This window comes from Erythrolamprus reginae, chromosome 1 (genome assembly GCF_031021105.1).
Source record: "Erythrolamprus reginae isolate rEryReg1 chromosome 1, rEryReg1.hap1, whole genome shotgun sequence".
Lineage (NCBI taxonomy): Eukaryota > Metazoa > Chordata > Lepidosauria > Squamata > Dipsadidae > Erythrolamprus > Erythrolamprus reginae.
In genome coordinates, this window is record NC_091950.1 from 197,401,904 (window position 1) to 197,417,376 (window position 15,473).

The following is a 15,473-nucleotide window of genomic DNA, read 5'->3' on the forward strand; positions in this document are numbered from 1 at the left end:
CAAAAATTTACATATACCTGTGAAAATCTACGAAAACACACACACACCTATTTTGAATACATAGAAGAGTTGTACCACATGATTCTTGACAAATGTATCTTTTTCTTTTATGTAGGCTGAGAGCATTTGCACCAAGACCAATTTCTTGTGTGTTCAATTACACTTGGCCAATGAAATTCTATTCTATTCTTGAGAATTCACAAGGTTGTTGCTATAGATCTCAGGTAATTAAACAACAATTTCCTATTATCTTAGAGCAGGCGGCATTGACGGTGCAATTTATGTTTTAAATAACTTAAATTCCTTATTTTCTGCTCATGGAGCTTGAAAAAGTGAAAAGCTTTTATCCGACCTCTCATCTTCCACAGAAGAGTCGCTGTCATTTTTTTTTAAAAAAAATCGCAGATTTCAAAAGCTTTTAATTTTTAACCACCCATAGGTAAAGGCTACTCCCTCAGAGACCCAACTGGGCCATGAGTCAAGACCGAAAGTCGAGCCAGGCAATAAAACCCAGGCGGAAACAGCCTGCAAAAAGAAAGGTTCCTAACGCTTTCGTTTCCTTGCGCATGCCAGAAGGGAAACGACCATAGAGACGCAAAGCTAGAGGAGAGGCCGTCAGCCTCAAATTTATGTTCCGTTCTTGTGAAAGGAAGTGGCGTCTGCCTTTTTCCCCACCGCGGGCAAGAGCGGCACACTTCCGCCTCATTTGAAAGCCAAGGCTGAGGCAAAAAAGAGGCGGCTGCTGTGCACGCGGCCGGTCTGCCAGTAGCTGCTGCTCTCCCGGCGTGGATGTCTGCCTTCGCTATGGAGCTCCCGCTGTCTTCCCCTTCTTTGGGTGAGCCTCGTCTCGGGTTGAGGGCCAAGAAGACTACATGAAATTAAATTAAATTACGTTAAGCGGGAAAGGCGGGAAGGGGAGACTTGGTTTGTTGCCGGTCGTTTCTCTCTTTCTGCCTCACGTCAAAGGGCTTTGGGGACCCTGTGACGGGATGAGTGGGAGGAATTCTAGAACGCCCAATCTCGCGGGGAGGGTAGGGTAGGATAGATGAGGGGGTGGGGGTGGGTCCCCGATTGTTACGTTACTTGTACCTAGACCTGCATGAAAAAATCCCGGGAACAGAGTGCCAGGGCGTCTGAGGAAGGAGGAAAGCAGGTCGTTTGTTTAACCGCTCGGTAGAGGAAAGGGGGGGGGGGGAAAGCAAATGAAACCCAAGTATGGGTTCAAAACACGGCCCGAGAGGCTGTTTTTAAAAAACCTGTTGGCTTAGGTAGCTATAAAACAGGGGTCTCCAACCTTGGCAACTTTAAGACTTATGGACTCCAATTCCCAGAATTCCTCAGGCATTCCTTTGCTGGCTGAGGAATTTATGGGAGTTGGAGTCCACAAGTCTTAAAGTTGCCAAGGTTGGAAACCCCTGTTCTAAAACGTTACTGGGTGGTGTGGGGGAGAAACTTGCAATTAGGACTGCTATAATTTGTCCGTTGTTTGTTTGGAGGGAACATTGTTCTAGGGATAAAGTAACTTGGATTCAAATATCTGCCGGTAGTCCACAAGTTATGACCACATTGACTTTGAGCCCCACATTTATGTTGCTTGACGGGACGTTTGTCCAGTGAGGTTTGTCCCATGTTACAAATTCTCTCGCCACAGTTGTTAACTGAATCATTGGATTGTTACGTTGGTTATTTAGTCAATCTGGTTTCCCCCGTTGACTTTGCTCATTGGGAGGGTCATAAAAGCTGGTTGCGTGATCTAGGGGCACTGGAAATCATCATAAATGTGGACCAGCGGCCAAGCATCTGAATTTTGATCACAGGGCATTGAGGATTGCTTGCCGTGGTCGTAAGTGTGAAACGTGGTCGTAAATCACTTTTCATTTTTACCATTGTCACAGTCGCTGAATGAACCGTTGTAAGTAGAGGAATTCCTTTATGGTAGCTGTAAAGACAGTAATGCTTAAGAGGGAAGTTGTATTCAATTAGGAAAGCTGTTTTTGTTTTAAGGCAGGGGTGTCAAACTCGGCATCACGGTGGCGTCACGGGATGTAGCAGGCCTTTCCTCCCATTCGCTAAACCAGGCATGGTCAGCACATGACGCATCCGGCCCGCGGTCTGTGAGTTTGACAGTCCTGCCTTAAGGTCTCAAAATTAACAACCAGCTATAGATAGGTCTTTGAGTTGCAACCACAATTGAGTCTGAAATTTGTTTTGCTCAGTGAAACATTTCTTGAATTCGTCCCATTTTACGTCTGATCTTGCCACAGTCATAAAGTGAATCACTGATTGGTTAAGTTAGTAACATGCTTGTGAAGTGGATCTGGATTCTGCATTGTCTTTGCTGGTCAGAAGATCGCAAAAGCTGATTACAGGACCCTGGAACTCTGCAACACTCATAAATATGAGTAACTTGCCACGGGTCTGAATTTTGATCATGGGACCATGTGGATGCTGCAAAGTTAAATGTGAAAAACAGTCCTAAGTCATATTTTCCAGTGCTATTGTAACTTTGAAGGTCACTAAGTGAGGTGTTGTAAGTTGAGAACTATCTGTATCGTAGTATCTTTAGGAGAAGCTGAATGTAATTCTTATGTGAACCCCCTTTTGTAACACAGGTGCTGAGCCAATGGCACTAGGATCCCCTTCTTCACCAAAACCAGGTGCTGGTGCTCAATTTCTGCCGGGATTTCTGATGGGTGATATGCCAACTCCAGTGGCACCACAGCCTCGCTCTTTAAGTGGTCCTTCAGTTGGTGTAATGGAAATGAGGTCACCAATGCTTACTGGTAAGCTGGTTTTGAATTAAAATACTGTCCTAGTAGCTGCAAATGGCAAAAATTCACCAAAAATATCCTAGAATAGTATTGAGGGTGGGTGCTACTTGAGATAGGGATAAGTGGCTACTGATGTTTGCTGAGAACAGGACTTTGATACAGACACACACACACACACACACACATATATATAAATTCAAAAATTGGGAAACAAGCTAATTTTGGCAGGGCAAAAGAGCACTTGTGGTATTGCATTGTAAGTATTTTCTAGAGTGAGTCACTTAAAATTAATTTTTTGATAGCTTGACTGATATTCATGTTACTGAATTTCCAAAATATTGCATTTTAAAGAAATCATAACTGCTGTATGAATAATGTTCTTCTTCCCTGAAAAAAAATACTTAGGATACATAATCACAAATGCAATTCTCACAATTGTAATTCGGAATTTTTTCCCCCTTAAAAGAATGGATTTGTTTGTTTGTTTATTTGTTTGTTTGGCAAACATGTACAAGATAGTAGGTATGAATAGGAACATGGACCTGAACAAAGGAAATTTATACAAATAAATGGGGACAGTAGGACAGGGACGATAGGCATGCTGGTGCACTTATGCACGCCCCCTTTAGGTCCACAGTAGACAATTTGAGGTTGAATCTGTGAGGATTTGAGGATGTAACAACCTAGTCGGGAAGAGCATTCAGGCGTTTGTTTCTTGGTTGTAATACAATATCTATATCATATAATTTGTTCTTGATTGATGAATATGTGCTTAATGTTTGCTTGAAATGACAATAGACCTTCCTAGAACTACTTATGTGACCGTGATTTACAATTTTTTTTAATTTCTGACAAGGTTCACAAATGGTTATGCAGCTTTATTCATACACAAGATTTTTAAAAAATTGATAATAATCACTTTAATCATAAAAATGATAGTACCAATTACAGAAAACTCCATGCTAATTAGTTCTAATATTACATGTTTACTTAGGTGGATCTCCTCCACAACCAGTAATGCCAACACACAAAGATAAAGGTGGTGCTCCTCCAGTTAGAAGTATCTATGATGATGTAGCTAGCCCAGGTCTTGGATCAACACCTTTGACGTCACGAAGGCCTGTAAGTAATTCTTCTGAAGCTGCAAAGTGAGACTAAGACTTGCAAGTGATAAATAATCATATTTTTCTGCATTGGTAATGTAGAATTTCCACTGAAGAAAAGAGCACAGTGATGAGAAATGGCCAAGCTTTATTCGATGATCATTGCATGCCTGCTTTTCAAGAAAGAGGGACCATATAATGATACATTTTTATGCATTTTTGGGATTGAGTGGTGAGAAATCCAAAAGACCTGATTATGGTTACATGTGGAATAACTGTTTAAATAAAGGAAAACATATTCTTCTATTGTAAGGCAAAGCTGCTAAGTATTCTATTAGTAAAAGGATGGAATATTGAGATAATTGTATGCATGCTTGATTAGATTTTTCTGTGGTTTGTGGCATATGTTTAATAAATAGGTTGTGCATTAATCTGGGCCTAGCTAGATTATGTATGCAAGTGATGGGGGCAGCAGGAACAACAGAGGAAATTGGAAAAGCTGTTTGGAAAGGTAGGGAAAGGAAAGTGGAAGAGTTCATATCTTTATTTCATAACTCCTTTATAAAGACCTTACAGTGGGGTTAACCTTTCTGGAATGTGAACTGAGCATACAAAACAATTGTGATACTATGCCATATTTAATAAGAAACAAGCAAAAGAAGTAACATTCTCTTCCTTCACAGTTCTGGGTTGCAATTTATATATTTATTCAAATTTATAAGCCGCCCCTCTCCTGACGAACTCAGGGTGGCGTACAACAATAAGGTAAATACAAAATTTAAAACCCCCATAATAGCATACTACAATTAAAAAACAAATACAAAACATATAAAACAAACATACAGCCATCAATCTGTCATACTACTGGCCAGAGCAGAATGTCGTCGCTCAATGGCCCGAGGCCTGTCAGCACAGGTGTATTTTTAAAGCCTTTCAGAAGGCCAGGAGGGTGGAGGTGGTGCGAATCTCTGGGGGGAGTTGGTTCCAGAGGACCTGAGCCGCAACAGAGAAGGTCCTTCCCACGGTCCCACCAGCCGGTCCCACCAGCCGGCATTGCTTGATCGATGGGACCCAGAGAAGGCCAATTCTGTGCGATCTAATCAGTCGCTGGGACATGTGAGGCAAAAGATGGTCTATAACTTTCATTGGCTAGCGTAAGAAGTGAGGCTAAATCACTTATTCTCTTTCTTAGCGTATCGCATTTTTCTATATCAGGTGTCAAACTCATGGTGTCACATTTTCGCCATGTGACTTTCCGTCCTTCACTAAAATGGGGTGGGCGTGGCCAGTGAGTGAAGCATCTGGTCCATGGGCCATGGGTTTGACACCTCTGGGCTATATTAATACATAGCAATGGCACATCATTGTTCCCCTGAAGTTATAGTACAACTTAGGGTATGTGACGAAATTATACAATTATAACAATTATCCTTGTTATCATTCTTACTTCAATGTTAGTCAGTGTAAATATTTTTATGACTATACTTGGTATCGAAAAATGCACTTATTAATTTGAGAGCCACTGTATTTCTTTAATGTATAAAGAGATGTGGAATGTTTTTGTGATTTACTGAATCTTCGAAAAAGACATAGAATTAATGGAAGAACTTGCTATATTGAGACCAAGATACCATAGTCAGAAAGCATCCCTCTATGCAGCCAAAGAACACAGTTTGGATTTGAATGTGTCAACATTAAGTTCAGGGAATATTTAATATTACACAAATAAAAACTCTTGCCTTTGGAAGGGAAAGGGTTGAAGGAAGAGCATGATACTTTGCTGGTTATTATAGGCTTTGTTGACCTTGTATGTGCCACAGTATGTTAAAGTTACTATACCTTTGGCTGTGTGTAATATTTTTATGCAATTAATATTTTCAGAGGCCCAAGCCTGATAGCTGAGAAATGGTTATATATATTTATATTGGAATCCCTATATTTCTGGAAAATTATTTGTACTAGTTGACATTGCAGAAAACATTTTTCCCACACTGGTGACCTCATCTGATTCTACAGTCCATTGACTGTAGAATTGTGAATTGTGACCTATTTTAAATCAATACTAGCCCAAATTACTCAATTTTTGCTTCTGTTATTGCTCAGTAAAAAGTGTGGCGCTTGAGCTGTGATCAAACCCCAAAGAAAATGTAAACTGCAAATGAGATCCTATCAAATAATAATCCCTACATAGCATATTATGTTTGTATAGTTCAATCTTTGGATTTTATTTGTTTTTATAAAAAAAATAAACGATAATATGCAAGTGTATTTTTGAGTTGAATTGTGTTGACTAATTTTAAAATCAAACATTCTGCTTAAAGAGTTTATTTTCTGGCTTTTAAAACAATTTCTAACTTAGATTGTACTTTCATGCAGGCTACTTTTTCTGTAATACAGAGTCCAAATGTTGGGTCTTTGCCAATGACTCCTGGAACAGGTACAACATTATTTTCTCCTCATTATATTTAATTAAGAATTTATCTGCAAGGAAAACTTAAACGAATCTGATCTATTTAATTTGTATATGGATCAGATTTTTAAAATTCCTGCTCTATTTTATGTGTGACATTGATTGAAGTCTTCCTCTTTTAAGTTACTCTATTTGCTTTCCATTATATTTATGTAAAATGCTGGCAATCGGGATAATATTTTTATTATAAACTTTATAAATCTTAAGGATTGATAATAGTAATATTTTACTGGCCTTGAGATGCCATGTTAGCATCGTCACTAATTCTCTTTCTTCAGTATAAAGCTATATAAATTTGATAAATATGGATTCAAAAATTAACCAGTAAAATAGTTTAATGGGCTGTGCCTATCTTTTATTTTAGCTTGGTGTACCTAGTTCATCCTTTAACTACAAGGTCTTATAAGGACATTTCGTTATATTTTGACAGGGGCAAGTATGTTTAGTCCAGCAAGTCTTGTGCAACCTAGAAAAACTACCATGTCACCAGCTCAGCTAGATCCATTCTATACTCAAGGAGATGCTTTAACATCAGAAGATCAACTTGATGACACCTGGGTAACAGTGTTTGGGTCAGTGATTGGCAGTTCCATATGATAAACAGGAGGCTAACTGGCTACCGTGGTTTTTGCATTAGGGATGTTGATTCTGTGGGAAAACAAAATTTTATAAAATTCGAGAATGAGAGTTCATGTGGTTGCAATATACATATGCAGTTTTCTTTAAGCTGAATAAGGTGTGTTTAGATTGTCATAAACCTGATAATTGGTAAAGCAATTTACATAATGAAACAAGGGAATAATCAAACTCCTGAACATATTTATTTATAGTTGTCATTACAACATTAATTCTTCCTTTGTGCATTGAAATATTGAGGTTTGGACCCAGAAGTAGTGTTGGCTGCTGTATTAGAAAGCAGCCATTAATTAGCCAGAAAGAAAGCAGATGGAGTTTTTAGATTGAAAGGATAAAAACAAGCAGGGAAAGGTTAATCCCTTAGTTTCTATTGAAGAGAAAAAGTAGGCAGTTACTTTGAAGGCAGAAGCATTAAACTGCTCTCTTTATGCATGTGTTTCAGTTTGCCCATCTATAAAAATATTCTCCATGAAATGATGCTGTTCCCCCAAACCACTCCCTTGACTGTAAATTAAGATAGCATTTTCCACCTAGACTTAGCTAGCCCATTATATATAGCATATCATTTGCAAGGTGAAGATAACTTTGCAAATGATACGCTATAAAATGGGTTAGCAAGTAAGGAGCTACTCAGAGATTGTCAATGACCTGGGCATAATGTATTTGTATGCGCTTCTGAGACAGTTATCAGTGATATAATGTTGCAGTAGACTGAATACTGTGTATTTTATTTATGATGTCAAATAGTAATACAACTCTTTTCTGTTGATATTACAGATTTCCACAAGCATCTGCTTCATATATCCTGCTACAGTTTGCACAGTATGGAAACATATTAAAACATGTGGTGAGGCTAGCTGTGTAGTTTTGCTTTTTTTTTTTAAGAGCCATTTTAGTTTGGCTTTGAAATTTTATTCTTCCTCATTGTCTTTATAGATGTCTAATACAGGAAATTGGATGCATATTCGATATCAGTCAAAGTTACAGGCTCGGAAAGCCTTGAGCAAAGACGGAAGAATTTTTGGAGAATCTATCATGATTGGAGTTAAGCCTTGTATTGATAAAGTGAGTTGTTGCTCTATGGCTATGATGGTGACCTTATGGAGCATGTGCCACAGGTGGCATGCAGAGCCCTCTCTGTGGGCATGCCAGCTGTTTCCCCAGCCCAGCTCCACCAAGCATGTGCGTGTGCAGCCAGCTGGTCTTTGGATCTCTGCTGCATATGCATGGGAAGGCAGGGCATATGTGTGGGGGGTGCTCATATAGTATGTTGGGGATTCACATAGTATGTTGTATGTGTTCACATAGTGCGTCTCCCCCCTCCATGGCCCATTTTGGGCCTGGAAGGCCTGCACCAATCTGAAAGTAAAAAATGTGTGAGGTGGGATGGGGTACATGTGCGAGGGATGCTGGCATATGCATTTTGGGCATTCAACACCAAAAAGATTATTCAACACTGATGTGAGCAAGGGAATTAGCCTAAAATAGGGTGGAGAATACAGAGTCATAACTGATCTTGGGTGGTAAATGTGATTAATAGTACAGGTAGTTCTTGACTTACAACAGTAATTGGCTGTTTAAAGTAACAGTGACACTAAAAAAAATGATTTATGACTATTTTTTCACACTTGCAACCATTGCAGCATCCCCGTGGTCACCTGACTATAATTCAGAGGCTTGTCAACGGACTTATATGTATGAAAGTTGCAATGTCCCTGAGTCATGTGATTATGATTTGCAACCTTCTGGCAAGTAAAGTCAAATTGACTTCATGACTGTATTACTATCTTAACTGCAATGATTCACTTAGGAACTGGCAAGTAAGGTGATAAAATGGGGCAAATCTTATTTAACAAATATCTCGCTTAGCAACAGGGATGTTGGAATCAATTATGGTTGTAAGTTGAGGAAAACCTATACTGTTCCTCTTAAATCAGGAGAGAAAGCTAGAAGAAATATTAAGAAATGCAAATAATATAACTATTTCATTTTATTACCGGTTGTATGGGTAGCATTTAATATATTAGAAAATTAATATGGAAGTAAATAACGAATTTGTACTTAACACAAAAAGTATTTCTAGTCCAAGTTAATCACTATTTTCATCCATCTTATTTCAGAATATTAAACACTTATTGCTATTTTAAATCAGGTTTTTCAATGATACCTTATTTAAAGGTACAGGTGGTCAACCTGGGGAACCAAATGGCCAATTTGTGAATTTTTAGTGCTCTCATGGAATTAGAGTTGGAGGGAGACATTTGGGCTCCAAAAGCCTGTCCCCTGTGGGTGCAGGAATTTAAATTAAAGTAAGCATATAGCTGGAGTGTCAAAGTTGATTTCATTGAGGGCTGCATCAGGTTGTGTTTTAGCTTGGGGGGGCTGAGGTATGTGTGTGTGGCCAGGGTGGGCATGGCCAGCTCAGCATCTTTTCAGATGTGACAGCCTCCTGCAGCTCTCTGCCAGTGAAAACAGAGCTCCGTTTTTGCTGGCAGGGGCACTGGGGCCATTCCTGCATTGTTTCCAGGTCAGTGAACAAGATCTCGGGTCTTGAGTTTGGCACCTTGGCATATAGGATGGCTCTTTATCCTTTACTTTAACTTACTTAGTGAAGCAGAGACTAATGCACTCCTTCGACTTCCAACATTTTTAAAGCTTTAATACTGGTTAGAGACATCTCTAAAGATATTCCTTGATCTTACTTGTAGAATGTGATGGAAAATATAGATAAAGGCACTGTATCATCCCCAACTTCAGTCTTCACACCTCCAATGAAATCGTTTGCTGCCCAAGCACAGCCTTCAAGCACACAAAGGATTTCCACCATGAGACCTCTAGCTACTGCATATAAAGCATCAAGTAGTGATTACCAGGTATTTTTGTGAAGAAATACTAGTCACTATTTTTGAATGAAATGTATTGACCTTGGTTAAAAAGTTATGAAACAGCTACTTATTTAAATTTGTCTCTCTTGTAGGTAATTTCTGACAGACAGACTCCAAGGAAAGATGAAAGCATTGTGTCCAAAGCTCTGGAATACATATTTGGTTGGTAGTTGAGGAAAAAATAGAGTAAGCTTTGTTAGAACATATAAAAGACTGCCTGCACTTCTGGTTAGTTATATAACCATTTGTGATAGTATCAGTTCTGCCTTCTAAAACTTTGGCACAGTTACTTGCACTTTAATCCACAGCTGGGTTTATACTTGACTCATGTTAAAATGGTTGCAATCAATATTAAACTTATTTCTATAGTAATTGCATGATACAACCTAAAATGGACAGGTATACAATACAGTATGTGAGTTTTTCTTCAACACATGCTAATACCTTCCATAATTTTCCAGTTGCATGATTTTCTTCCTACTTCAGAGAATACGGTATTTCTTGCTGCAAGATAAATTCATGGATATTATTATACAAAACTCCTGGGATAGATTTTGTCAAATTTAAATTTGAAAGCTGTACTAAATGTAACCAGTCTTTAAAGGAAATTTGGACAAATTGCTTCTAATTTGGAAGATGTGCTTTTTAAAAACTAAATAAAAATTGTGGTGCTATTTTTTTTTTTGAGCTGATGGTGGCTTTTGTAAACTATCCAAACATACTATCATTGTATACAAACACCACTGCCGATATTGTTATGTGGCTTTCTGTGCATTGGGACATGTTTAATTGCACAGATATTTTAAAATTTCAAACGATTTTACATGATAAAAAATGCATGAAGTGCTTTATCTAGGTCTTGTTTGAAAGCTTACAGTAAATTTAGTTCTGATAATTCCCCTTTTAAATATTATGGAAAACTGGTCAATATACAGTTTTACTTTTCCCATCCTACAGTAGTTTTATTTCCAGTGTGAGTACCAGGAGGTTATCCTTTTGAAAGTAGACTTTGGAGGGATAGTAGAATGTTTTGCTGATGCTGTTCTGTGAGTGAGAAGATACAGGAAAGCTCCCCAAATTATCTGAACGCTACTGTTATCATTAAAAATATCCCCATTATATTTGGTAGTTGGTGTAAGAATTATTTATATATATTCTTGCCTTTCAAATGCATAAGAATAGCAAGACAAACTAATATTAAATACATCCTGCTGAATGTTGAACTTGCACCACTATTTAGTATCATAAATAAAATATGTAGTAGTAAGTCTCTTTTATACCTCACCATTCTACCGTTTGTAGAATTCTCAAAACTTTGTATTAGTACACCACATGCAAGTCTCTGATAATTTATAGCTGCAGTTTTCAACAATATTCTATTTTCTGTGGATTCGTCAGGCCCTTGGTGTAGAATAGTTAAATATGACAAATCAGCACAGATCCCTCTAGTTAAATGGCTGTCTTTGTAGCAGATTTTAATATTCTCGTAGTATTTTTTTAAGTACAAACACTGATTTACTACATTTATATCCACTTTTTGTCTAGAACGTTTTTATATTCTTGCAGCAATAACACTGAGAGATAGATTGGACTGAGAAACAGATCTGGCCCAAAGTCCAAGTATTTCCTGGACAGGTTGGAATTGTACTTGGGTCTCCATGCTTCCAGTCCACTATTGAATCTACTGCACCACATTGAGTCCTGTTTGATGCTGCTGAGATGGAATTCATTAGTAAACATGAGCTTCAGAACGCTATTTAGTAGATAGTAGGTGGCTATTGAAAGAGGACGCAAAAAGGATCTAAACATAATTTTAAAAAATGTTTCTTTCCTGGTTTTATACTGTTCATTTTCATCACTAATATATCCTTCCATGATGGGATCATATTCTTTTTTTGTACAATATAACTATATTTTAAAAGATATGGTAAATCTCTTGTAAAAATGAATTTGTTCTTCAGAGAGACACACCAACACTCTTCATATATGGACATTTCTGCCAAAATAAAACATGCTAACCAAAATAAACACAACCTTATTCTCTGGTTTTATTTACCACTTTACATTACATTTTTTTGTAGCTGATAACTGGGGAACGTATTGGAATTAGATTCAGTTCCTTTGTAAGATTAATGTATTTGATGGTGAATGACACTCAAACAAGAAGTTATTTTGATCTCACGCAAAATTACTGTAATAACGCTAATACTTGAAAAGGTTTGTAAAAATGGATGTTGTATTTTATCTTTGTAAAGATTATTTTCTGTTTGCTTTTTGAAAGGCATCACATTGATTTCAACATTTAAAGCTTTAATAAAGCTGTATGCTGTACTAAAATACTTTGCATAGTTAAGGAGCCATTTTCTGGAGCTGTAACTCCTTTGACACTTTTACTACCAGTTTTTGCAATTTGTTGCCGCTATTAAAAGTTTCTTTCATTTCTGAATAAAAGATGCTGCTACTTGGTCAGAACCAAGATGTTATGTGCTACATTTTTCACTGTACCTATTGGTCAAAGATATGAATCACTTACATTTAAATGTTTTCTCGTTGTTGTGTTTTGTCTATAATATATGCCAATGAAGTAGACTTTCATTTCTCCTGAAGATTCTCAACCTGCTGTAAATTTTTAGGGGACCTTGTGAAACTCATTTATTGTGTGGGGAAGGCTACTTAGAACATTTATTACTAACAATATTTCTAAAGGAAAGGGATGAGGAGAGATTGGCTTCCTGAGACATTGAACGTAAGTAGCCATACGTACTTTGAAAAGAGGTGTGCAGCCTCCAAAGTGACTTACGTTTTTCAATTGGAGTGGGCTCAAATATGATCCTTTCCTACCCTTCCCCCTTCAGTCTCATGGATTATGATTGTTATTATGGCTAGAATTTCACAAAGGTAAGGGAATCAAATGCTTTTATCAATTTGGCAAAAGGATTTTTATTGAGATATCTTTCTGAGACTTCAAATGTTGTAATTGTGACAAACTAATGATTAAGATAGATATCTGAAAAGTAGTTTTCTGTTCACCCTAAATAATAAACTATTGTTTAAACCAGTACAAAATAAATGAGGAAAATTTCCAAATATTCATGTACACATGTTCATGATTGTAAGACCAAGCCAATTATTGAAGAAAGATGAATGTTTATTTTTTATTCAGGGTCTAGTCTAGTTTGCTAATTGTATATGGCGTGCTGTCATAAATATTTATTTATTATTATTATTATTATTATTATTATTATTATTATTCCACTTGCAACATTTTCCTTTTTTAGTGAAGTAGCTTCACTAAATGTACTGTTTAATGCTATGATAACATATTTTGGGATGTGAGAGCCTTTGAGTCAGTTGACTCCTGACAATTGCCTGGAGAAATCCCCAAAATTTCTTGGCAATGTTTTTTTTAAGTGTTTTGCCATTTTCTCTTTCCTAAGATTGAAAGTGAGTAACCCACCCAGTTGGCTTCGTGCCTAAGGTGGGGCTTGAACCCCTAGACTTCTGGTATCCAGTTTGGCATCTTAACCACTCCACCAATATGGCAGTAAAACATTCAGATGAAAATTTCCATTGAAGATGCAGAAACAATTGTTTGCTTTGATTCTTCTGACTAAACCAAGGAAGGACCACTTTAAGCATTACAGGCTAGACAAGTACTGTACTGGACTGGTACTCACATGAGGAAATACGTTCACAAAAATACCTTGGATTATGAAGCCATATCCCAAGCACTAAAATACCTTGTAGCAGTGGACCAACGGGTTGAGTCTGATTCACAATACCTCTTAGTCTTCCTAGCGGCTCAGCTTGTATGCTCTATTATGATAGTGCCTGTGTCTGACACAGACTGTTTGCCTCTGCCTCTGACCCATTACCAAACAAACATTCCAATCCTTTTAAACGCTTAAAATAAAGGGGCTTAAATAAAATCTGGAAGCATTGATCTAAATAAGAAAAATGTTGGAGGTTTGGCCTTTTGCTTTTCCCATGTTTTTTAAAATCAAAAACAGGTGAGTGATATCCAAAAGAACATACATCATTTTAGGAGCTGTGTTTGTCAATGGAAGTGAGAATTCATAGGAATCTGGTAGCACCATTTCTGATTAACAAATGTTACTAAAATATAAGCTTTAGTGAGCTGTGGCTCACTCATTTCATCAGAGACACAGCAGCTCACTCCTTTTAACTCTTCAGGCTTCTTCCTGTTCCCAATTCAATCCTTATTTTTAATTTGTAATCCTTGTACTATAATATGTAGAATGCTGATATGTGGACCTTTCCCAAATATTCCTAGCCTTTTGTTATTGTTTTTTTGTGTTTCATGCAAAACTTGAGTTTCCAGTTGTTCCGTGGGCAAAACCTTATTTTAAAAGGCTATTGAGGCTTCTGTTATTAAATACAGCTGACTGCCACCTTGTGGCATCCATCTGAAGCTTTCCCACAGCATCAGCATCTTAATCCCACTTAATCCATCTACCCTTGAATGTATTATTTTCACATTCTGAATAAATCACCAGAATATTTATCCTTAAAAAGAACAAAAACAAAACAGGTGGATTGACAACTGGTATGAATGTGACTTTACTTTCATAAAAATGTCATCATTCTGAAGTTGTGATACTGTGGTGCTTTTCAACAAGATGTTTCTTTTGTACTCTGCGAGCCTGTGAATCTGGAGTAGGCAGATCTAACATAAGATCTCTGACTTAAAAAGATGGTCTTGGATGGTCGCCTGCTGGTCATTCATCTTTCAATAAGGTTATTTCTCATTTCTAGAAATGGGTATTCAGTTGCCCTTGATGAAGTTTATAATTTTAATGTGTACTACTATATTCACGCTCAAGAGAAAGGGAGTCATTTTCCTGCTCCTGTTCACACTGGGATTTGTTCCCAGACATCATTTTGAAGTTTGCATATGATAGTTAAAGAGCTAAAAATCTTCAAGCAAATTTTTACTCAATGGATATGTGGGTATGTACTTTTCTTGGTATACAGTGATCCCCCGATCATTGCGGGGGTTCCGTTCCAGGACCCCCCGCAACGAGCGGGTTTTCGCGAAGTAGCGCTGCGGAAGTAAAAACACCATCTGCGCATGCGCAGATGGTGTTTTTACTTCCCAGCAGCGAGGAGCCGAAGATTGGGGTTTCCCCGCCGCCCACGCAAACTCCTCGCTGCTGCCGTGCCCGCCGCTCGCCCGCCCTGAAAGGGAAAGCCCCCCCAGGCCGGCTCCGATCCCCCAGGCTGGCTCCGATCGTTTTAAAACAGGCGCGCCACTTCTCCGCTGACTCCTGGCGAACTTCCCCGCTTTAGGAGTCAGCGGAGAAGCGGCACGCCTGTTTTAAAACGATCGGAGCCGGCCTGGGAGGGCTTTCCAGCAACCCCCGAGCCCGGGGGTTGGGGGCTCGGGGGTTGCTGGAAAGCCCTCCCAGGCTGGCTCCGATCGTTTTAAAACAGGCGCGCGGCTTCTCCGCTGACTCCTGGCGAACTTCCCGGGCGAAGGGCTAAGGGCGGGCGAGCGGTGAACGGCGGGCGAACGGCGGGTGGCCGGGCGAAGGGTGGGCGAGCGGCGAACGGCGGGTGGCCGGGTGCTGGGGGGGCTTCGCCCTCC

At 38.6% G+C, this 15,473-nt stretch overlaps 1 protein-coding gene across 1 annotated transcript; it reads left to right on the plus strand.

The window, feature by feature from the left end:
- The first annotated feature begins 588 nt into the window (after positions 1-588).
- On the plus strand, positions 589-12,202 carry NUP35 (nucleoporin 35). Its single transcript, XM_070731898.1, has 9 exons — positions 589-835; positions 2,613-2,783; positions 3,766-3,893; positions 6,251-6,311; positions 6,775-6,916; positions 7,758-7,827; positions 7,917-8,045; positions 9,689-9,853; positions 9,958-12,202. Exons 1-9 carry the CDS (start codon positions 790-792, stop codon positions 10,033-10,035), a joined length of 990 nt encoding a protein of 329 aa, XP_070587999.1. The 5' UTR covers positions 589-789; the 3' UTR covers positions 10,036-12,202.
- Positions 12,203-15,473: the final 3,271 nt, after the last annotated feature.

Excerpts from the sequence above, each read along its gene's own strand:
- NUP35 (XM_070731898.1), top strand. The coding sequence starts at position 790 with ATGTCTGCCTTCGCTATGGAGCTCCCGCTGTCTTCCCCTTCTTTGG. Across the intron at positions 836-2,612 it reads GCTGTCTTCCCCTTCTTTGG|GTGCTGAGCCAATGGCACTA; the intron begins GTGAGCCTCGTC and ends TTTGTAACACAG. Across the intron at positions 3,894-6,250 it reads CTTTGACGTCACGAAGGCCT|GCTACTTTTTCTGTAATACA; the intron begins GTAAGTAATTCT and ends ACTTTCATGCAG.